This window comes from Manis pentadactyla, chromosome 16, assembly GCF_030020395.1.
Source record: "Manis pentadactyla isolate mManPen7 chromosome 16, mManPen7.hap1, whole genome shotgun sequence".
In the NCBI taxonomy this organism is placed as follows: domain Eukaryota; kingdom Metazoa; phylum Chordata; class Mammalia; order Pholidota; family Manidae; genus Manis; species Manis pentadactyla.
This window is the reverse complement of record NC_080034.1, coordinates 41,654,584-41,677,590: the sequence shown is the minus strand read 5'-3', so window position 1 is coordinate 41,677,590 and position 23,007 is coordinate 41,654,584. Positions and strand designations below refer to the sequence as shown.

Sequence of the window (23,007 nt, the reverse complement as noted above, 5' to 3'; positions counted from 1 at the left end):
TTTCCCAGAGTTGTGCAACCCTCAGATCTGATGATGTCTTCATGCAGGTACTGATTTAAACAAGCCAAAGGCTGACTTTGATGTGTGTTAATATTTTGAGGAGATTGTTCTGCTGGCGTCAGCCCTCCCTACCTCGATGCCTAGCTCTCCCCCATTTGGTGCCACCCTTTGGGTCTTCAGGGCTAACCTAGAAATCCAACTAGAGAAATTTGCTGAGATCAGCTTTGATGGAAACCAAGACAGTTCAGCAGCCTGCCATTCAATCATTCAACAGAAATTTGTGGAACTCGAACTCCCTTCCATGCCCTGTGCCAGATTCCCCCCCTCTGTACAAAGGGTGATGTGGGAGAGCTATGTGGGGAATATAGTTGGGGCAAGATAAGAAGGGGCAGGGGAGCCTTCCTGAAGGAGATGACATCTAAGTTGGATTAAGAATGCATGGGGGGGTAGGAGAAAAGGGAGGGCTGTACAACACAGAGAAGGCAAGTAGTGATTCTACAACATTTTGCTATGCTGATGGACAGTGACTGTAAAGGGGTTTATAGGGGAGACCTGGTATAGGGGAGAGCCTAGTAAACATAATATTCGTCATGTAAGTGTAGATTAGTGATACCAAAAACAAAGCAAAAAAAAAAAAAAAAGGGCAGTTCCTGGGTGGTAACCTCCAATGAGTTCTACACAAGGGTATAAAGGGCATATAAAAGTGTAGGCAAAGGGTCTGTTTGTGTTTATACAGAGGATCAAAGCCTAATTTGGCTACCCCGAAAATGAACTAAGATACGATATGAAAAAGAACTTCCAACATCTGCACTCTCTGGAAGACTCATGCCAGAAGATGATCATCAAAAAACCCCAACAAAGATCCACGCACTGCTACAGCTGTAGATGCACTCATCCCACCAGTTCCTGGACTTGCCATGGGAATGAGGAAGGAGATATCTAAGCTGGCCTGTGCATACAGTAAAACAACAAAATTGGACTGGATCTATACTGTTGGAACTCAACCAAGAATTTGGAGAAGTGCAAATTGTAGCGCTCCAAACTCTTACAACTACAGACTATTTACTGTTAAAAGAATATATGGCATGTGAACAGTCCCCAGGAATGGGTTGTTTTAATTTGTCTGATTTCTCTCAGACTGTTCAAGTTCAGTTGGACAATATCCACCATATCATAGATAAATTTTCACAAATGCCTAAGGTGCCTAACTGGTTTTCTTGGTTTCACTGGAGATGGCTGGTAATTACAGGTATGCTTTGGTTATGTAACTATACTCCTATTATGTTAATGTGTGTGTGCAATTTAAGTAGTAGCTTAAAACCTATACATGCTGAAGTTACTCTACAAGAAGATATTATGTCAAAGAAATAATCAATCTTCCCATGTTTTCTTCCGCCTGCTACTTCTATAGCTTTTCTTCTTCCTTCCTAATTACCACCCTTAAACAGAATTCGTGCCTCATATCAAATTTACCGAGTATCATAATTCTTCCAAGTGGTAAAGATACCTCAAGACAAATGCTGGGCATAGAAGCCACAGGGCATAAATATGCAAAGAAGTAAAAAGCTAACCTGTTCAAACAATAAGGCTTCTCTCTCACTTACCAACTTCACATTTCCCTGTATGGCCCCGAAGATGACTGGTTAGCCAGAGACGGGTAAGATTCCTCAAGGGAGGAACAACCTAAGACAGGCACAGTCGCAGGGGGGTCATCAGGTGAGAAATTGGGGATGAACAGAGGTGAGGCTTAGAACCTCACCCCCCCTGTTCTGAGAGAAATCTTCTGCATACGTGGATGTTTTATTGCCCTTGTCTAGCTTGGATTAACACATAGTCTACAGGCACACACCTGATCATCTACATTTGCTCTCTTACAACACTAAACTATGTTTTCTACCTTTATCTTGTATCTACCTACCACTTCAGCATTTTATTAAAAATAATAATAATAAAGAGAGAAATGTGGTATCCACATATAAATCAAGTATAAAAACCAAATGAGTATTCATATTTGAACTGACTGTTTAGAGTTCATAATGCATGAGCAAAACCGAAAGTTTCTGTGATGACTGCCCTTGTACTGTTCACCATGTAACTGATTCATTATGTAAGAATTTGTTCTACATGTAAGAACTTGTTTGTTATGCCTCAGAAGATTGGAGACTGACGAAAATTAGGCTTGGGGTGGATTAATGATTGTGCATTGAGCATTGACTCCCCTATACAGAATTTTATTGTCGTTAACAACCATTTGATCAATAAATATGAGAGATGCCCTCACAAAAAAAAAAAAAAAAAAAAAGGACAGACTTCCAATGGTAAAATAAATAAGTAACCGGGATGTAATGTATAGCATAAGGAATATAGTCAAGATATTGTAACAGCTTGGTAGGGTGATAGCTGGAACCTAGAATTATGTATATAAATGTTCTACCACTGTGTTGTACACTTGAAACTAATGTAATACTGTGCGTCAACTACCCTTCAATAAAAAATAATTATTTAAAAAAAAAAAAAAAAGTCTGAGGAGTCAGAGAGTGGGGCCCTGACCCAGCTGTAACTATTGACTTCCTTCCTGCGGACTGTGGAATCAATCGCGGGGGATGCTCAGTTATGCTGGGATTGCACATACCCTGGGGCTTAACCTGTGGACTCTGAGCCCCAAGGCAGTCCTGTTCTGCCTGCACCTGGGAGCGTGAGTGGTTGACTGCAGAGAGACAGAAAAGAAGTGCGAAGAGGAAGATGGAATGAAGAGCAGGTCCTGGCCCTGTCTCCAGGGCCTTCTCCACTGTCCCTGGCCTGCCAGGGCTAAGGAGGTCCCCTCTCCTGCCATCCTGCTATGGGGTTTTGTGTGATACACCTGTATTTCTACAACAATCCTTACTTTTGGCTCAAGCCAGCTCAAGTTGGTCTCATTTCCTTGTAACCAAGGAGTATCATCAGGTACATGGTAAGAACTCTAAATTGGGGTGACATACAATTCATTGTCTTCATGTTTTGAGAGTGAAATGGGGCACAATTAACAGTTACAGGTATAAACTGGGATAGCCCAGGCAAACCAGGCCCTATGGTCACCCTACCTATAAGTTAAAAGGAAAACACACAGATCACATCCACCTCATTTTGTTCTTCAGGCAGTGGTGGAGGACCTATTGGGCAGGATGGCCATTTTCTCTCTGAGACAAACTCTGCAGTGGTCAGCTGGCCCACGATGGTGGTAGTGGGTAGTGGGAGAAGGCTCAGGCCAGAGAGTGGCCATTTTCCTGCGTGGTTCATGTGAGGCAGAAAGCTAATTCTGGCTATGAGAGAAAGGTCAAGGTTGTGTTTCCCTTCCATTCTACTTGATGGATGAAAGAGAAAAGGCCTGTTCTTTGAAAGTGAGCTTCCCAAGGCCAGTGAGACTAGTGAAGCCCTGGGAATCTGCCAGTGGGCGGGAGAGTGTGCAGGGACTGGAGGTTGAGGGAAGGAGTCAGGACAGCTGGAGCCGCAAGATGGATGGGCACGGGTGGTGCTCCACAGCTATAAGTGGCTGCGCTGGGGCCGCTGCTCAGGGCTCTGGCCATGCTGCTTCTTGGGCTACTGCTGCTGACCCTGCTGGCTGGTGCCCGCCTGCTGTGGGGCCAGTGGAAGCTCAGGAGCCTCCACCTCCCACCTCTTGTGCCAGGCTTCATGCACCTGCTGCAGCCCAACCTTCCCATCTATCTGCTTGGCCTGAGTGAGAAACTCGGGCCCATCTACAGAGTCCGCTTTGCTCTGCAAGGTGGGTGCCTGCTCCCTCTCTGACCCTACCATAGTGGGGAGGTGGGGTCCTCTCCTTGCTGATACCCTGCTTTGGCTCTCCCCCAGATGTGGTGGTGCTGAACTCTAAGAGGACCATTGAGGAGGCCATGATCAGGAAGTGGGTGGACTTTGCTGGCAGACCCCAGAATGCATCCTGTAAGGGGTGGAGACATTTCTTGAGAGAAGAAGCAGGGGCTGGGGGAAGCAGGGAAGGTCAGGCCCTCAGCTTCCTTGGTCAGTTCCACCCCCCACCCCCACAGATAAGCTGATATCTAAGCACGCCCAGGACCTCTCACTAGGAGACTATTCCCTACTCTGGAAAGCTCACAAGAAACTCACCCGCTCAGCCCTGCTGCTGGGCGTCCGCAATTCCATGGAGCCCCTGGTGGAGGAGCTGACCCAGGAGTTCTGTGAGGTGAGGCTGGACTCCCACCGCTACTCCAAGTCAGCTTCCCCTTTCCCAGAAGCTCCCCAGCCTGTTCAGCTTATGCTCCTTCTCCACAGCGCATGAGAGCCCAGGCTGGCACCCCCGTGACCATCCAGGAGGAATTCTCTTTCCTCACCTGTAGGATCATCTGTTACCTTACCTTCGGAGACAAGGTCAAGGCTCTCTTGCCCACACATATGCCTGGGCCCACCCCTCCGCTCCCGCCTGACCCTCTTCTGGCCTTAAACTGAAAGAATCCTCCTCCTTTTTTGGCAGGAGGACACCTTAGTACATGCCTTTCACAACTGTGTCCAGGACTTGATGGAAACCTGGGAACACTGGTCCATCCAAATTTTGGACATTGTTCCCTTTCTCAGGGTGAGGGGGTGGAGCCCAAACACACCTGGGTCCCTGGGAGAAAAGGTGGGGTGGTGGGGACAGGTTCCTTCCCAACAGCTACGTACTCTCGTTCCCTGCCCCAGTTCTTCCCCAACCCAAGCCTCCGGAGGCTGAAGCAGGTCTTAAACAACAGGGACCACATGGTAGACAAGCAAATGAGGAGGCACAAGGTGAGAACTGTGCACGCAACGGGCTCCCCTCTGCCCCTAGCCAGGGATGCTACTGCCCCAGAGCTGGGCAGGTTCTCCAGCATCCCACCAGCCCTGGACCTGTCGCCATCCCAGATCCCTCTCCCCAGGCCAGGCACTCAGGCTGGCCCCTCCTCCCCTCCCCAGGAGAGCATGATGACAGGCCAGTGGAGGGACATGATGGACTACTTGCTCCAAGGGGTGGGGAAGCTGAAAGTGGAAGAGGGCCCCGGCCAGCTCTTTGAAGAGCACGTGCTTATGTCTGTGGTGGACCTCTTTATTGGTGGCACCCAGACCACAGCAACCACCCTCTCCTGGGCTGTGGCATTCTTGCTCCACCACCCTGAGGTGAGCTCTGGGGACAGGGGAAAGGCTGCTTCCTGGCAGCCTGGACAGGGTGGCAGGAACCCAGCTCACTCTGCCCTGAGGCAGACTCCTGAGGGAAGAGGGGGCCTCCTAATTGGCACAAAGGCTCCTGTAGGTTGCTCCAGATGTTGGCTGGAGTCTGGAAGGCTGGGCAGCCGTGAGTGGGCTAGCAGGGCTGGGACCCCAGACACCAGGCTTGCCCCCATTCTCTAGATTCAGCAGCGACTGCAGGAGGAGTTGGATGGTGGGCTGGGCCCTGGAGTCTCGGGCTCCCGAGTCCCATACAAGGAGCGCGCACGGCTGCCCTTGCTCAACGCCACCATAGCTGAGGTGCTGCGCCTGCGGCCCGTCGTGCCCCTGGCCTTGCCTCACCGCACTACCCGGCCCAGCAGGTGACTCCCGAGGGGTTGGGGCGAGTGGGACCTCAAGTCCGCTCCCGGCGGGCCTTTAATTCCCACCCTTCCTTCAGCATCTCCGGCTACGACATCCCTGAGGGCACGGTCATCATCCCTAACCTCCAAGGCGCCCACCTAGACAAGTCGGTCTGGGAGCGGCCACACGAGTTCCGGCCGGGTGCGTGGCGGGGGCGGGGGTCCGCGGCGCGGGCGGATCGTACTGGGCGGCCGCTGAACCAGATCTGTCCTCCCGCCTACAGAGCGCTTCCTGGACCCTGGCGCAAGCCCCAGAGGGCTGGCCTTTGGCTGCGGGGCGCGCGTGTGCCTGGGGGAGCCGCTGGCGCGCCTCGAGCTCTTCGTGGTGCTGGCGCACCTGCTCCGGGACTTCACGCTACTGCCGCGCGCGGACGCCCTGCCTTCTCTGTTGCCCCAGCCCTACTGCGGCGTCAACCTCAAGATGCAGCCTTTCCAGGTGCTGCTGCAGCCGCGCGAGGCGGGGGCCCGGGACCTGGGCAAGAGCCAGTGACCGGGCAGGATGCGCTCTGGTCCCGGGTCTCAGTTTCTCCTTTTATTGCTCCCGGGTAAAGCCCTTCCCTCCCCGCTGTAAACATGATGCTGTGAGATCGCTGGTGGAGAAGGCTCCCTCAGGCGGCTGGGTGGTGAAGGTGGCCCCTGGCTCTTCTCTCAGCGCGACCCCTCAGTGCTCGGCAGTTGTACTGGGGCGCTGGAGAGGGGAGCAGGCGCTTAACCTCCCTGGGCCTGGGGCCGGTAGCCTCTTGGTCTCAGCTTCATTTCCGTGAAGGGCACGGAGAACTCGAAGCCCTTCCAGTAGTACCAGCTCACTCCCTAGCAAGGGGTTGTGGAGAGAGTCAGCCAGACATCCCATCTGCTCCCACCCATGCCCCTTTGGGGATGGTTCCCAGAAATCAGTCAACTGTCTTCCCTCCCTGCTGCCTTCATAACCCTCAACTGCAAAGGCGTAATCATGAGCTGGCCCTTTATAGCCAATAAATCATCTCAAGATAACTTGTTGAGGTTGGCATTAATGTCCCTTTCACAGGTGAGGACCCTGAGGCACCGAGGGGCTCGGTAACTCGTCCTGTCCCACTGTCACACCCAGTAAGGCCAAGCCCCAATCACTGCCCACACAGGCTGTCTCCAGCCCCTCACCTGGTGGTCCACAGTGCTCCCGTAGAGCCCGTTGAGGTTGGCATAGTGGCAGTTTCTGTACCACCAGGCTCCGCGGTATGAAACAGCACAGGAGATGAGCAAATTGTTGGGGTCTCGATCACGGGCGGAAAAGACACTGCCGCTGTGGTAGCTCATGGAGTCCCCTGGGAAGGCATGGAAGGAGCAGTGAGGGCCTCCCCCGCACTGCCCGCCTTCCTCCCCAGGCCCGCCCCTCACCTGCAGTGCCATGGTAGCCCTCCAGGTGGAGGCGGTAGTTCTCAGCAGCCGAGTCTACTCTGAAGGAGTCGTACTGGGCGAATACAGCCTCATCCCCAGCCCGCAGGTCCACACGCAGCGAGTAGTCACCAGATCTCGTTAGGCTGTGCAGGGCCTCGTTGCCTGGGGGTGGGAGCATGATCTCATCAGGTTCCTGGTGTCTGATCCATCCCTTCCCTGGTTCCCTCCCATCCTTGTGAGGCACCAACCTAGCCAGAACTCCCTGGAGATGTTCCCAAAACCATGGGCATAGTCCTCCCAGTCCCTCCAGAAGTCAGTTTGCCCGTCCATGCGGCGCTGGAAGACCTGGGAAGCAGGAGGGGACACCATCAGCCTGTAGCTCTTGGCACAGCAGCCTCTGCTTTGTGCCGAGTCCCTGGGCTTCCAGCTGCCACCCACCAGCCAGCCGCCCCCATCAGTCTCCATGTCACAAAACACGCTCAGGGGCCGCTCGCGGTTGCCATTGAAGAAGATGGTGGTGGCCCTGGAGGTCCTGGCCCCATTCTCCATCTCCTCTCCACAGTCCCTGGGGAAGGGGACCCGCAGTCCACCTGGGGAGAAGAGAGTGAGGGGCTAGTCTTCTTTCTGGTCCCTAGACCCCTGCTGCCCACTTGGTCCCTGACCTTAGGTCCCAGCACCCAGGTACCAGTGGTGAAGGAGGTGGACACGGGTGGTGTGAGGCTCTCGCCCCACAAGGCCCGGAGCCATGCGCTGTAGGAGGTGGAGGGAAAGAGGCCCAGGAGCTGATGAGAGGTGGCCCCTCCTGGGAGCAGAATCTCCTGTGGGATAGGAAGGAGAAGGTCAGGGGTGAAGGAGGTGGATCCCCACTGGGAGAGGCAGAAGCAGAGCACCACCTCCCAGGGAGCTGGCCAATGGGGCAGGGGTGGGGGCACCTGGGTCTGTCCACCAGGGGTGTCAAAGCTGAGCAGGTAGCCACTCGGTGGAATTTGGGGTTCAGTCCAAGTGAGCAGGGCTGTGCGGGGGGTCACTTCCTTGGCCTCCAAGTCTTGGGGTGCCTCCAGCCCTGGAAGGAGAAGGTGGGCAGAGAGGATGGAAATGAGGTCCATCCAGACTCCTGGAACCTCCCCTCCTTTGCCCTGCACACCTCACAGGCTGTACCTGTGGTGAAGGTGATGCTGGCTGGGGAGGTGAGGTTGGGGCCCCGAAGACCGCGTACAGTTGCTGTGTAGTTGGTGTGGAGCTCGAGGTTGCTCAGGGCGTAGTCCACAGCACTGCCAGGGGCTGAGGCCTGCAGAGGGGGTGCTAGCAGTGGAGGATGGGCATCAGCATCTGCCCCCTCCGTGACCTTCCAGAGTCCAGCCTGCCCTCTGCTCTCCTCACCCTGCACACTCCCTCCTGAGGCCTCACCCCGCTCACCCCCTGGGGCTGTGACCTGGACGTCATATGTATCCACAGGGGCCTGGGGGGGTTTCCAGTGCAGCAGGGCAGATTCCTCAGTCAAGTTCAGTGCTCGGAGCTGGGTGGGGCCATCAGGTACTGGGAGAAGGGAGGTGTCTCAAAGCTGTCCTCTTTGCTCTTCCCCCCACTTGCCTTCCCAAGCTCTGCTGAGCCTCTTGGCTGTAACTGGAGACACTAACACCCTGTCCTCCACCCCAGTTCACTCAACTCCCTCCCACACCCTCATTTTCTCCCCTTCCCTCCTGCCCAGGTCTCTGTCCATCTCACCTGTGGTGAGGAAGCCTGTGAGAGGCTCACTCTCCTCAAAGCCACGGACAGAAACCACAGTCACCTCATAGTGAACACCTGGGATCAGCCCCTTGAGTTTCTGAGTCTGAGCTCGGCCATCCACCTGCACACTCTGTGGCTCCCCTGTAAACATGGTGGGCTTGGGAGGTTGCCCAGGGAAGTAAGGAGGAGTTGCAGGCGGTTGGGGTGCAAGGTGCAGGAGAAACGAGCACAAATGAGGACATGGACAAAGGTGTCACCTCCATCTGCTAGCTGGTAGGAAACTTTGAAACTGTCCACTCTGGATGGTGGGGGCATCCAGCTGACCTTGGCTGAGGTTTCCCCGATTTCGCTGAACTGGAGGTCACTGGGGCTTTCCAGAACTGAGGGGAGGGATGTACCAAAGAATGATGGTGGGGCCCAGGGCAGGGAGGTTCCTGCCCCAAGATTCCTACCCCTCTTTCTCCCTGGGTCCCACTAGCTCCAGACATGCTAACTCCACCCCTTTCTTCCAAACCTAGAAGTGGAAGTCACTCTGAGATTCCTCTAAGCCCTCCATGACTCACCAACCTCCTTTCTGGCTGAGGGTATAGGTCCCACCCTATCAAGTACAAAAACTCCCCCCACACCAACCTTGAGATGGGCCCAGCATGTGGAGCCCTACCTGGGCTGAGGGTACGAGCTGTGCCCTGGATGCTGTCAGCCTTGTGGGGCCCACGCAGCCCATACAATGTAAGACTGTACAGAGTGCCAGGACGCAGGTCCCGGAGCACAGCTGAGCGCTGGGTCCCTGACACTGTCAGCTCCCGCTGCATCAGGGGACTGGGATGCGGCTCCAGAGTGCTTGCTGATGGGACCCCAAAGCGGAGCAGGAAGGAGTCGAAGGCCCCAGGTGGGGCCTCCCAGTTGAGCCGCATCGAACTGGTGGTCACGTCAGTCACTGACAGCTGGGACAGGTGGGGCCCTGGCTCCCCTGGGGTCTGACCTGCAGGAGCTGGCCCTGCACAGAGTGGGTGTGAGACAGAGGCACACCAGCTCAGTGACCTGGGGCAGGTGCCTTCCACCACCCCACCCTGGCCCCTATTACTTGATCTGTGAAATGGAGCTAAGAGGTGCTGTCACCCACAGGAGGGATCCACAGTGAAAACGTGTGGAGAGCTTCTAGTGCACCCCTTCCTCCCTCCATGGAACCCTCCACATTCTTTCCCCATGGTCATCACTTCTCGGCACCCTCTGCCATTCTCTCAGCCCCAGACTAGAAGCAGGTACCTGTGGTGCCCTCAGCTGAGACGGGCCCTAGGCGGCTCCCTCTGCGAAGGCCATACAGGAAGAACCTGTAGGAAGTGCTGGGCTCCAGGCCTGACACAAGGACCTTGTTCTGGTCGCCACCCACAAGCAAAGCCTGGGGCCGCCCATCTATGTCTTGATACTGGACCACGAAGGAGTCAAATGGGCCCTGAGCCACAGTCCACGAGAGGTGCAGGGAGTCTGGGGTCACGCTGCTCACTGTCAGTGCCCTTAGGTGGGGCTCTTCAGGGGGCTCAGGGGCCTCTGTGGCAGGGCGCCAGGAGGAGGCTGCTGTGTCCTCCTCTGGGGCTGTGTGGGTGAAGCCCAAGGGACAAGCTGAGAGGAGGGTATAGCAGAGACTTCCCCACTCCACTTCTGTCTCCAAAGAGGGGGTTCTGGGGCTGGCCCAAGGCTGAGGTGGGGCCATGACATGTCCTGGCCATGGCAGCCAGGTGGACAGATGGAAGGGGCTGAGGCTTTTCTGGCATCTTCCTTCTCTTGAATCTGCCAGTTCCCTGCTTTGGCAGACTCCTGCCACCCCTCGGCCTCTCTGAGTGCCACCACCATGGCCCCATTATCACTTTGTGGGGCTCCTTTCCTGTGTCTGAATCAGGTGCTTGCTTTCCCTCTTTGCACCCTAATCCTAACCCTCCCCACCCTGCCTGGGACGCCTGTGCCAATGGCCTGCGGCAGGAATAACGTGGCCAGTCCCCGAGCTCGGGCATGTTGTCCTCCCTTCTGAGAAAAGCTGAGGATGGAGCTGGCTGGTGAATGTGATGGGCGAACTCATGCTGGCCAGGCTGGGCCCACATGCCCCGTCAGGCTGACCTGAGCTGGATGTTAGCTCCAGAAGTGGAGCCTGCTCCATCAATGTAGCTACTTCTTTCTGTGACCCTTGCCCATTTTGTTTTTCAGTAATTTTCCATTTGAGAAAATGCTTCTGACTCATCCACTGGAGGGGGTGTGCCCCTATCTGGGCCACCTGGTGGGGGGTTGGGGGGAGACAAGAGCTGCCCCAGTAGAGTAATGGGAAGCAGCTGGCAGTGCTGGGGCAGGGTGGGTGTCAGGAGATTGGGGACCACTGCCAGGGCCTTTCCTTGCTGGCAGTGGTCCAGCTTTTGGCTGACGCCTTGATCACCACAAGAGCTGGCTCCACTGTGTGCCTCCTGCCTCCTGAACCCTGGGAAGGGCTTGCTCACACCCCTGCCCACTTCAGCCAGAGGCACAAGGAAACCACTCAGGCTGGCTCGCTAGGGCCAAGCAGGACAGCCTCCCGCTCACCTGTCACTCCCAGGACGGAGATGGGGCCCAGGCGCTGTTCTTTGAGGAGCCCATAGAGCAGAAACTTGTACTTCCTGCCAGGCTCCAGGCCCTCTATGGTGACCTCCCGCTGGTCTTCAGCCACAGACACTGCCCGAGGTTGCCCATTTGTGTCCCTGTACTGGACCACGAAGGAGTCAAAGGAGCCCTGGGCCACTGTCCATGAGAGTCGCAGGGAGTCTGGGGTCTCATCTGTCACTGTCAGTGCCCCCAGGCGGGGCAGGGGCTGCCGCTCCTTCTCCAGGGCAGCTGTGGGGAGAAATTCTTAGTCAAGAGCTGCCTTGACTCAGCCCTGCAGCTTCTGGGAGGCGTGAGGGTCTGGGAAAGGGTCTCTGAGGTGTGACTGAGGAGATAGGCCTGCTCCAGGCTGCCCTATAGGAAGAGGGTAGTCTCCTCCCCTGGAGGTCACTGCCCCCACTCCCTCCCTGCTGTGATCAGGATTCAGTGAACACATAAAAGATCACTTTGTGAGAAAAGGGTGGCTTGGGTACAGAGAAGGGCCTCAGGTTCTCCCTGAACCCCAAACACCTGGGCAAGGATGTGGTCGGAACTAACAAAAGGCCTCAGAAGGTATTTGGATGGTCGGGAAGATGCCTCCAAAGATTAAGAGCTGGGCTGGGCAGCTTGGCCAGCACACAGGCTCCTGCCACCCGGCTGTGACTTCCCCCTTGCTCACCATCAGCCTGAGCCCTCCTCCTTCTGCCCATTTTCCCAGCCTCGCACTAACCCCGCTGGGCCAGGGCAGCTGGGTAGGGCAGGGGGAGAAGCCAAGGTAGAGAAGAACACAGAAAAGACTTGTCTGGGAAGGAGTGGGTGTAGACTGATGGGGGTCAGAGGCGAAGCCATATCTGATCTCCATAATGAGGTTTTGGGAAAGAGAATCATAGAGTCTGAGGGCCTCAGGACCTAACTGACCATGCACCCCATCCTTGTCTGGCCAAGGTGACTCATGGTCCTAGGAGTGGGTGAAGGCCAGGGACCCACCCCCACCCCTTCCTCGGGGGCTGAGTCATGGGCACAATGACACCAGATTTCTCCATAGTCTTTTTGCAGCCAATCCTTCCCATATTTTCCACCTCTTGCCTCAGAGTTGGGACAGAGGGAGGAGGATGTGAACATTTACTGTGTGCCAGTAGGTATTATTCATAACCATTATGCAAGTGCGGAAACCGAGTTTCGAGGGAAAGAAGTGGCTTGTCCATGGCCACACAACTGGCAACTGATATCTGAACATGTCTGCTTGGCTCTAACACTTGAGTACTTATTACAATGGCAGTAGGTGAATGAAGAAATTAATGCATATAATATACTTAGAACAATGCCTGGCATGCAATGTTTGTTTCAGGTGTTATGGTTGTCATGTCCAGGCTGAAGACAGCAGAATAAACTTCAGGGGAAGGCCGCGGGGCCAGCTCTGGGGGCTTGGATAAGAGGCAGTTCTGGAAAAGGTTGGAGGCAGGGCTGGGCTCACCTGTGGTACCATCAGCAGAGATGGGGCCCAGCCGCTTCCTGCCTGCCAGGCCATAGAGCAGGAACTTGTATTTCCTATTGGGCTCCAGGTGGGTGATGGTGACCTCATGATGGTCTGTGGCCACCGGCACCACCTGAGGCTGCCCGACCCTGTCTTTATACTGGACCACGAAGGAGTCAAATTTGCCCTCAGGTACTGTCCATGAAAGGCGCATAGAGTCTGGGGTCACATCCATCACTGTCAGCTCCCCCAGGCGGGGAGAATGTTTCCTGTCTGGGTCTGGAAAATAGAGGTGCATGGAGCATGAGAGAAGCGGTGACAGAAGCAGGCCGAGCTTCCTCCAGGATGCTAGGGGCTGGGAGCTGCTTTTGGGAGCCAGGAGCAGGGAGCCTCAGGCTGCTTGTGAGGAAGTGGGGAGACAGAGGAGTAGGGATAAAAGAGGAGCCATGCAGGGTTCTTCCTAGGAGGACTGGGGAGAAGGATGGGACTGAGGGGTAAATAGGGAGCTCAGGATCTGGATTTCAGAACCTGGAGTGTGGAGCACAGAAACATGAAATTCCAACTGTCACCACAAGGACTGAAGGTTGACCAGAAGGCTCCAGGGCTAAGGGTGGCCACCAGCCCTTACTCACTGGTCTTGGCTTCTGTTGACACTGGGCCAAGCCGTTTCCCATCTCGGAGTCCAAAGAGTAGGAACTTGTACTTGTGGGCTGGGTCCAGACCCGAGACAGTGACCTCACGGAGGTCTCCACCAATGGGCACTGCCTGGGGCTGTCCCTGTGCATCCTTGTACTGGACCAGGAAAGAGTCAAAGGGTCCCTGGGCCACTGTCCATGAGAGGCGCGCTGTGTCTGAGGTCATGGCGGCTACAGCCAGCTCCCCCAGGCGGGGCACCATGAGGGGCTCTGTGGACAGGGGGGCTGGAATACAACAGAGGAGGTTGAGGGGTCAATGGCAAGACTCCGTGTAGAGAGGGAGTGCTTTCCCTAGGCTATGAAAGGAACTTTTCACAGCAAACTTTTCTAAAGTGTTTAGTGTGACCCAGGCATTGCTGTAAGCAATCAAATTGCATGCACATAATCCTCACACAACAGATGAAGTAGGTGCCCTTAATATTATCATCCCTGTTGTGTGAAATTAGCACCAGAGAGAGAGGTTAAGGAACATAAGATCACACCAACAGTATGTGCAGAGCAGGATTCAAACACAGAGAACCTGGTTTGGTAGCCATTTTCACAGCCACTAAAACACCCCGTCAGAGCCTGAGGAAGCCACATATGAATGGTTCAGCAGATCTGATGTTCCCAATCTTGAAAGGAGGAAGACAGCTAAAATTTATGGGGCACAGGCTACATGCCCAATTGACCCTGAATATTCCCCATAAGTCATTACTCAATTAAAGGAAGAGACAAGATAAGTACCATACGAGAAAAGAGAGGGACCCAGAGGTCCATTGTGAGGAGTGCTAAACACCAAAGGGGGAATGCAAGGCAGCAACAGAGGGAAACATGGGGGTCAAGGCTGCCTCTCACTCACCGGTCACGCCCACAGTGGACACGGGGCCCACACGCTGTCCGCCATGCAGGCCGTACAGGTGCATCTTGTACTTGCGCCCCGGCTCCAGACCTCCAACGGTGACCTCACTCTCCTCGCCCCCAACACGCACCACCTGGGGCTGCCCCTCCCTGTCCTTGTACTGGACAGTGAAGGAGTCAAAGTGGCCCCGGGGGACGGTCCAGGAGAGGCTCAGCGAGTCTGGGGAGGATCCTGTCACTGTCAGCTCCCCCAGGAGGGGCTCCTCAGGGGGCTCTGGGGCCTCCGAGCTGGGTTCTGTGGGGCTGGGGGGCTCTTCCTCTGCAGCTGAGGAGAGACACAGAGAGGGTGAGGCAGGGTCCCTGGGAGGTACCCTGGGGCTTGGTCCAAGCAGGGTCCTAACGGGGCCCCGAGGTCAGGTCAGAGAAGCCTGACCTTGGGGCTGGGTGGCGCTGATCAGCTGACATCTCACAAACATGCCCAGAGACCGCTGGGTCAGCTGTGGGGACCAGGACAGCCAGCAGCACAGCTCACGGTGGCCTCTGTCTGCCCAGGAGGACCCTTGGTCCCCAGGGAGGCCCCGGGGGAGGCACACAGGGCACCATGGCTCAGCCTGGAGCAGAGGGGCCCCCTGCACCCCACTCACCCATGCCAAGAGAGAGGTGATCCTCCTGCTGGGTCACCCTGGGGCTTCCACCCTCTACTCACCTGTCACCCCGATGGCAGAGACGGGCCCCACTCGCTGGCCACCGTGGAAGCCATACAGGTTCATCTTGTACTTGTGGTCTGGCTCCAGGCCCGAGATGGTGACCCCGTCCTCGTGCCCCTGCACCCGCACCGCCTTGGGCTGCCCATCCCCATTCTTGTACTGGACCAAGAAGTGGTCAAACTGGCCCTCGGGGACGGTCCAGGAGAGGTGCAGGGAGTCGGGGGTGGCGTCTGTCACTGCCAGCTCCCCCAGGCGAGGCTTGGTGGGAGGCTCGGGGGTCATGGTGGATGGGGTTTGGGTGGTCATGGCTTTGTAGTCTGGAGCTGGACAGAGACAGACAGGACAGGAGGGGAGCTCAGCAGTTCAGCACATGAGGGCGTCACCCAACTCAGATAATAAGGGGCAGAATGCTGCTGACCACAGTGCTTCTAACTCACCCGTTCCTCCCACTGTCTAGTGTCAGCTGTCCCATTGCCTGGCCCTCCTCCACCTTGCTCTCACCCACCACCTCCTAGCCTGTGATCTCCTCTGATCACCGGCATCCACGGTTCCTCTGAACTCAGACCCGCGTGGCCACTGTGTCCGGAGCCTGCCTCCACTTGGGTCTCCTTAGCATCTCACTGCCTTTGGCTCATGTCTTTGCTCCCCAACAGCTCTGAAGCCCCTTCCCCAGTCAGAAACCTGGAGTCTTCCTGGACCTGTTCCTGCCCCCAGTGGCCATTCAGACTCAGAATGTCCTACCCTCACTCCTGAGTTCCTCCTGGGTCTCCTCACTCCCTGCCCCGAAGCACCACATGGCATCCTGGTCTGGGCCACCCTCCCCTCTCACCTGAGTTGCAAGCTCCCTGCTTCCCTCCCCTAACCCTCTTCACAGGGACCAGAATGAGCCTTAAATGCACATCTAATGGTGTCAGTCTTGGCTTAAACTGTGCAACAGCCCTGTTTATCCCCAGGAGAAATCCCTGGTTCATGAGCTGCCCCTACCACTCCACCCCCATCCAAAGAGTGGTCTCCTCACTGGAAGGATTTTGTACAAATCCTCTCAGTTCCTCTCACATGACATGTCGTTCCTAGTCTCCAGGCCCTTGCACCTGCTGTGACAGTGATCTGACACACTCCTCATCCTGTCTCTAAAGCTGTCACCTGCCTGACCTGATGTCAGCTGTCCTGTGGGTACCTGTGGACAGTCTGGCCTGGTTCAGATGGCTTTCTGTCACACACACATTCCCCTTTGGCTGATTTGCTGGTTTGTGGCTTGTCTTCCCACGACACAGGTCCCATTGTGATAACCCATCCCTGCCATGGTCCAGGTTTGCCCCTGTGAACTCCCACAGAGCTTGGGTCAGGACACCCATCTTGTTGAGCCACAGAAGCCGTAGGTCTGGTGACACCAACCCAGGTGGCCTGGGAGCTGCATTCTGAGCAGCCTTCCTCCACAGCCTCCATCAGCAAGAGAGAGCCTGAGCCTCAAAGAGTAACCAGGGATGCAAGTAATCTACTCTCAAAAAAATTCTAACAACTTGTCCACTTCCTTCGCTGTGGGGGTGTTGCTGTTCAAAGGGTAGTCCTCAGACTGTCTTGTTAGAAATGCAGGCTTTCTGGCCCCAGCCTCATATGTGCTGAATCCCAAACTGCCCTTTAACAAGGTCACAGCCATCTGATGTGTGAATGAATAAAACATGCTGCCTAGCACACCTGATCATCTACATTTGCTCTCTTACAACACTAAACTATGTTTTCTACCTTTATCTTGTATCTACCTACCACTTCAGCATTTTATTAAAAATAATAATAATAAAGAGAGAAATGTGGTATCCACATATAAATCAAGTATAAAAACCAAATGAGTATTCATATTTGAACTGTTTATAGTTCATAATGCATGAGCAAAACCGAAAGTTTCTGTGATGACTGCCCTTGTACTGTTCACCATGTAACTTAGTCACTATGTAAGAATTTGTTCTCCATGTAAGAACTTGTTTGTTATGCCTCAGAAGATTGGAGACTGACGAAAATTAGGCTTGGGGTGGATTAATGATTGTGCATTGAGCATTGACTCCCCTATACAGAATTTTATTGTTGTTGACAACCATTTGATCAATAAATATGAGAGATGCCCTCACAAAAAAAAAGTACACACTTCCAATGGTAAAATAAATAAGTAACTGGGATGTAATGTATAGCATAAGGAATATAGTAAAAATATTGTAACAACTTGGTATGGAGATAGCTGGTACCTAGAATTATCATGTATATAAGTGTTGAATCACTGTGTTGTACACCTGAAACTAATGTAATACTGTGTGTCAACTACCCTTCATTTAAAAAAAAAAAAAACATGCTGCCTAGGCTAGGATATTTATATTTCATGAAGATGGTAAAAGGAACCTTCCAGGGCCTGTCATGCCCATGCTGCCCCACCACGGCCCTCACTCACCAGTCACACCCACAGTGGACACGGGGCCCATGCGCTGTCCGCCGTGCAGGCCGTACAGGTGCATCTTGTACTTGCGCCCCGGCTCCAGGCCTCCAACGGTGACCTCGCTCTCTTCACCCCCAACACGCACAACCTGGGGCTGCCCCTCCCTGTCCTTGTACTGGACAGTGAAGGAGTCAAAGTGGCCCTGGGAGACGGTCCAGGAGAGGCTCAGCGAGTCTGGGGAGGATCCTGTCACTGTCAGCTCCCCCAGGAGGGGCTCCTCAGGGGGCTCTGGGGCCTCCGAGCTGGGTTCTGTGGGGCTGGGGGGCTCTTCCTCTGCAGCTGAGGAGAGACACAGAGAGGGTGAGGCAGGGTCCCTGGGAGGTACCCTGGGGATTGGTCCAAGCAGGGTCCTGACGGGGCCCCGAGGTCAGGTCAGAGAAGCCTGACCTTGGGGCTGGGTGGCGCTGATCAGCTGACATCTCACAAACATGCCCAGAGACTGCTGGGTCAGCTGTGGGGACCAGGACAGCCAGCAGCACAGCTCACGGTGGCCTCTGTCTGCCCAGGAGGACCCTTGGTCCCCAGGGAGGCCCCGGGGGAGGCACACAGGGCACCATGGCTCAGCCTGGAGCAGAGGGGCCCCCTGCACCCCACTCACCCATGCCGAGAGAGAGGTGATCCTCCTGCTGGGTCACCCTGGGGCTTCCACCCTCTACTCACCTGTCACCCCGATGGCAGAGACGGGGCCCACTCGCTGGCCACCGTGGAAGCCATACAGGTTCATCTTGTACTTGTGGTCTGGCTCCAGGCCCGAGATGGTGACCCCGTCCTTATGCCCCTGCACCCGCACCGCCTTGGGCTGCCCGTCCCCATTCTTGTACTGGACCAGGAAGTGGTCAAACTGGCCCTCGGGGACGGTCCAGGAGAGGTGCAGGGAGTCGGGGGTGGCGTCTGTCACTGTCAACTCCCCCAGGCGAGGCTTGGTGGGAGGCTCGGGGGTCGTGGTGGATGGGGTTTGGGTGGTCATGGCTTTGTAGTCTGGAGCTGGACAGAGACAGACAGGACAAGAGGGGAGCTCAGCAGTTCAGCACATGAGGGCGTCACCCAACTCAGATAATAAGGGGCAGAATGCTGCTGACCACAGTGCTTCTAACTCACCCGTTCCTCCCACTGTCTAGTGTCAGCTGTCCCATTGCCTGGCCCTCCTCCACCTTGCCCTCACCCACCACCTCCTAGCCTGTGATCTCCTCTGATCACCGGCATCCACGGTTCCTCTGAACTCAGACCCGCGTGGCCACTGTGTCCGGAGCCTGCCTCCACTTGGGTCTCCTTAGCATCTCACTGCCTTTGGCTCATGTCTTTGCTCCCCAACAGCTCTGAAGCCCCTTCCCCAGTCAGAAACCTGGAGTCTTCCTGGACCTGTTCCTTGTCCCCAGTGGCAATTGGACTCAGAGTGTCCACTCACCTGTCACCCCGATGGTGGACACAGGGCCCACACGCTGCCCCCCGTGTAGGCCGTACAGGTGCATCTTGTACTTGCGCCCCGGCTCCAGGCCTCCAACAGTGACCTCACTCTCCTCACCCCTGACATGCACCACCTGAGGCCACCCCTCCCTGTCCTTGTACTGGACAGTGAAGGAGTCAAAGTGGCCCTGGGGAACAGTCCAGGAGAGGCTCAGCGAGTCTGCAGAGGATCCTGTCACTGTCAGCTCCCCCAGAAGGGGCTCCTCAGCATAATCAGGGGCCTCTGAGCTGGGTTCTGTCGGGCTGGGGGTGTCTTTTACCTCTGTAGAGCTGGAGATATTGTCCAGAAGTTCCTTGGTGGCTGAGAGAAGAGATGGGGACAAGCATAAATGGTGACATCTTTGCTGATAATGTTGATAGGGACAAGAAAGAGCATGCAGCCAATATTCTACTTCATCTGTGGGCTTGTAGGCTCTAGTAGCCTTTGTAGCTATTGGGTAACTCATTGACGGAGAGGGCTGAGACAGGCCCCCAACCTCTGTCATGTATTGGCTAGCAGGCACCATAACCCTTCGGAAGGCAATCCAGACAGTGTCAGGAGCCACTAATAATGCTCATTTCCTTTGACCCAGTAATCCCAATTCTGGGCCACTGTCCTAAGAAAATTATTAAAAAGTAGGAGAAAGTTGTGTCATGGGAGTTCATTATGGGATTATTCATGACAGCAAAATGTGTCAATGACTCAAATGACCTGTAGAAGATACTTAATTTTGTTTTGGCACTTTCACCACAAAGCATCAGATGATCATTAAAATGATGATTAATGCAGGTGTACAGCCGCAAAATAAATGCTCACGATGTACCTTGTGTACAAAACAAAAAAGGAAGAGCCAAGACGTGCATGCACACTCTGTGGCTGCGAAGCAGGTACTGCCAGGAAAACACACATTGTTAGCAGCAGGAGGTGCCGGGGCAAATTGAGGCCTGCTCAGAGATTTTCCCCTTATTTTTCAAACTTTCCATCATAGTGCTATGCTCTTTTCACTAGAAAAACATGGTCTTAAAAAAAATCTGGACTATAAAAATTAATAATCATTGCAGGATGTGGAGTGGGGACATGGGTCCCTTAAGCTGCCCTGTCTACTTTGTATATGCCTGTGATGCCACCATAACAGAGGGGAAAACACTCAACAGTGGATGAGATTTAACAGCCTTCCCTCGGGGTATGAACCGTTCTAATGTTTATTTTCTGATGGTTCTCCTGTTCTCCCCTCCTGTCACAATCCTGAACACCTACAGAAATGAGGCCATCCCTTAGGAGTCAGGGAGGCTAGTGGAAATGATTCCTCTGTCCGGAGTATCCTCAGGAGGAGAGTGTGAACTTCCCAAAGCTGCTCACGTTGGGTCACAAAGGCACTGACCTGCCCTTTGAAAGACCGACTCTTAGAGAAGCCTATCCTTCCACACCCAGAAGAACTCTCTGGAAATGCTTGCACCAGGCATAAGAATCGGGCTGACACTGACTTCCAAAAGCCAGCCTGACTTCATTCACCTTACAATTTTCCACCTCTAATTTCTTAGGGACTAGAAATTGTAACTTTTTCATGATTATAAATGAAATAAATTGTGAGAGCCCTGGGGGGAAAAGACAGAAGGAGTTCAAGGGAAAAGACACTATGTTAAAAAAAATTTTCCCGTGATTATAAAAGAAATGTTGTATTATAAAAGACAAATGCTTGTCTTATAAAAGAAAATCTGGACAACACAGAAGAAAACAGAAAAAAAAAAAGGTGCTGGAACATTCTATTCTGTCCCACAAACCGTGCCTCCCATGGCAAGCTTCCTTCCAGTTTTCTTGCCATCCATGTTATTTTCCAGCAGTTGTGATTAGCATCCTTACAAAAATTTTGGACTCTTTTTTCAGTGTAATACTATAAAGTAATTGTCTTATGTAAAACATTTCAACTATGGCATAACAGTTCATCTCACATATTTTGCCTAATTATTTAATCATCCCAATGTGACTGGATGATGGGTTGTTTCTCTCTCTCTCTCTTTTTTGTGGTTATAACAAAGAATGCTGTGATTAAGATGGAAGGAAAATCAGCGAAGTCAGGCTTGGCCTGTACTTGACACATTTTACCACTAGGGGTGGCCAGGGGCTGATTACCAGAAGGAGGCCATGCTAGTGTAGACAATGAGGCTGCAGGTTGGCAAAGGCCCAACTAATAGGCCTAGTCGTGGCGGTGGGCCATAGATGAAAAACACGAGGGAGGGAGGGGCCAAGGCCTGACCCGTTAGGCACTGGTGAAACAGCAGGGAATCAACTGGGTTGCCCATCAGGAAAGGTATTTCTTTCCTGAGACCCCCTGAGCCCTGCCCTTACTCACCGGTCATGCCCACAGTGGACACGGGGCCCACGCGCTGTCCGCCGTGCAGGCCGTACAGGTGCATCTTGTACTTGCGCCCCGGCTCCAGGCCTCCAACGGTGACCTCACTCTCCTCGCCCCCAACACGCACCACCTGGGGCCGCCCCTCCCTGTCCTTGTACTGGACAGTGAAGGAGTCAAAGTGGCCCTGGGAGACGGTCCAGGAGAGGCTCAGCGAGTCTGGGGAGGACCCTGTCACTGTCAGCTCCCCCAGGAGGGGCTCCTCAGGGGGCTCTGGGGCCTCCGAGCTGGGTTCTGTGGGGCTGGGGGGCTCTTCCTCTGCAGCTGAGGAGAGACACAGAGAGGGTGAGGCAGGGTCCCTGGGAGGTACCCTGGGGCTTGGTCCAAGCAGGGTCCTGACGGGGCCCTGAGGTCAGGTCAGAGAAGCCTGACCTTGGGGCTGGGTGGCGCTGATCAGCTGACATCTCACAAACATACCCAGAGACCACTGGGTCAGCTGTGGGGGACCAGGACAGCCAGCAGCACAGCTCACGGTGGCCTCTGTCTGCCCAGGAGGACCCTTGGTCCCCAGGGAGGCCCCGGGGGAGGCACACAGGGCACCATGGCTCAGCCTGGAGCAGAGGGGCCCCCTGCACCCCACTCACCCATGCCGAGAGAGAGGTGATCCTCCTGCTGGGTCACCCTGGGGCTTCCACCCTCTACTTACCTGTCACCCCGATGGCAGAGACGGGGCCCACTCGCTGGCCACCATGGAAGCCATACAGGTTCATCTTGTACTTGTGGTCTGGCTCCAGGCCCGAGATGGTGACCCCGTCCTCGTGCCCCTGCACCCGCACCGCCTTGGGCTTCCCGTCCCCGTTCTTGTACTGGACTAGGAAGTGGTCAAACTGGCCCTCAGGGATGGTCCAGGAGAGGTGCAGGGAGTCGGGGGTGGCATCTGTCACTGTCAACTCCCCCAGGTGAGGCTTGGTGGGAGGCTCGGGGGTGGTGGTGGGTGGGTGTCTTGGGTCTGGGGTCATTTCTCGGTCCTTTCGTGGGGCTGCATCAGGAAACAAAAGGAATGCATGGACATGCCCTGTGGGTTCTCTTCTAACAGGATTTTAGGATTTCTCCCAGACACACAGGGTGCTGAACCTCGAAGCCCAGAATTAAGACATCATTTCCCTGGTTTGAGTGATCAGTTACCAGGGACAGAGCACATTCTTGTGGTTACATCATGATTTCCATCATCTGCATGCTCCAAGCCCTTGGGAGTGGATTTGTATGGTGGGGCAGAAATAAGGCTTTATAACAGCACCAAGTATATTGGGCAAGTCACATCAGGAGGTACATTTACACAGGTCTGGGAATTCCACTTCATGAATATTCTCCTTTAATGCCTCCTCAGTTTGGAAGGCTTCTGAGCATTTTCAGAATCTAATTTAGAATTTCACTGATTTCGATTTAACGGTTAAGGGCAAAGAGATGAGACCACAGGGGACCATCTTTGCAACTGGGTTGTTTCCGTACCTTGTACTGGGTTCTTCACTAACTTATGGCACAGATGATCTATTGTGGCCCCTGAATTGCTTTTGTCTTTTCTGTTTAGCGTAAGGTTTTATTCTGTCCTAATAGTATAATTACAAAATTATCCTGTTGCCCGTGTGTGTGCTGTTTGGGAACTGGGTCTTAAGCATCTACAGAGTAATAGCTACAAAAGAGCTTAATGAATGCAACAAACAGCC

General features: G+C 54.4%; 2 protein-coding genes across 11 annotated transcripts in view; one reads left to right on the top strand and one right to left on the bottom strand.

The window, feature by feature from the left end:
• Window positions 1-2,220: 2,220 nt before the first annotated feature.
• Window positions 2,221-6,088, top strand: LOC118907148 (steroid 21-hydroxylase). The gene is made up of 9 exons (XM_057494121.1): window positions 2,221-3,760; window positions 3,847-3,936; window positions 4,041-4,195; window positions 4,285-4,380; window positions 4,484-4,585; window positions 4,690-5,142; window positions 5,374-5,552; window positions 5,630-5,733; window positions 5,816-6,088. Exons 1-9 carry the CDS (start codon window positions 3,562-3,564, stop codon window positions 6,079-6,081), a joined length of 1,644 nt encoding a protein of 547 aa, XP_057350104.1. The 5' UTR covers window positions 2,221-3,561; the 3' UTR covers window positions 6,082-6,088.
• A 15-nt stretch (window positions 6,089-6,103) lies between these two features.
• Window positions 6,104-23,007, bottom strand: part of TNXB (tenascin XB) — a 54,829-nt gene continuing 37,925 nt past the window's right edge. For 5 of the 10 annotated variants that reach the window (XM_057494111.1, XM_057494115.1, XM_057494113.1 and 2 more), the window contains 23 exons: window positions 21,990-22,322; window positions 21,284-21,607; window positions 18,895-19,254; window positions 18,150-18,473; window positions 17,445-17,768; window positions 15,007-15,330; window positions 14,302-14,625; window positions 13,398-13,685; window positions 12,766-13,044; window positions 11,256-11,543; window positions 9,957-10,283; window positions 9,352-9,687; window positions 8,948-9,070; window positions 8,688-8,831; window positions 8,370-8,498; window positions 8,121-8,264; window positions 7,895-8,025; window positions 7,648-7,780; window positions 7,401-7,552; window positions 7,211-7,307; window positions 6,963-7,124; window positions 6,726-6,889; window positions 6,104-6,401 (listed from right to left, as the gene is read on the bottom strand). In XM_057494111.1, the coding sequence (XP_057350094.1) occupies window positions 6,300-6,401; window positions 6,726-6,889; window positions 6,963-7,124; window positions 7,211-7,307; window positions 7,401-7,552; window positions 7,648-7,780; window positions 7,895-8,025; window positions 8,121-8,264; window positions 8,370-8,498; window positions 8,688-8,831; window positions 8,948-9,070; window positions 9,352-9,687; window positions 9,957-10,283; window positions 11,256-11,543; window positions 12,766-13,044; window positions 13,398-13,685; window positions 14,302-14,625; window positions 15,007-15,330; window positions 17,445-17,768; window positions 18,150-18,473; window positions 18,895-19,254; window positions 21,284-21,607; window positions 21,990-22,322 (5,312 nt within the window). In that variant the 3' untranslated portion in view covers window positions 6,104-6,299. The remainder of the gene's footprint in view (window positions 6,402-6,725; window positions 6,890-6,962; window positions 7,125-7,210; window positions 7,308-7,400; window positions 7,553-7,647; window positions 7,781-7,894; window positions 8,026-8,120; window positions 8,265-8,369; window positions 8,499-8,687; window positions 8,832-8,947; window positions 9,071-9,351; window positions 9,688-9,956; window positions 10,284-11,255; window positions 11,544-12,765; window positions 13,045-13,397; window positions 13,686-14,301; window positions 14,626-15,006; window positions 15,331-17,444; window positions 17,769-18,149; window positions 18,474-18,894; window positions 19,255-21,283; window positions 21,608-21,989; window positions 22,323-23,007) is intronic. The other 5 variants (XM_057494112.1, XM_057494116.1, XM_057494118.1 and 2 more) reach the window with 5 other exon arrangements.

Coding starts and splice junctions, on each gene's coding strand:
- LOC118907148 (XM_057494121.1), top strand. CDS start 3,562: ATGCTGCTTCTTGGGCTACTGCTGCTGACCCTGCTGGCTGGTGCCCGC. Junction 5,143..5,373: donor TCTTGCTCCACCACCCTGAG/GTGAGCTCTGGG, acceptor CCCATTCTCTAG/ATTCAGCAGCGACTGCAGGA. Junction 5,553..5,629: donor CGCACTACCCGGCCCAGCAG/GTGACTCCCGAG, acceptor CCCTTCCTTCAG/CATCTCCGGCTACGACATCC.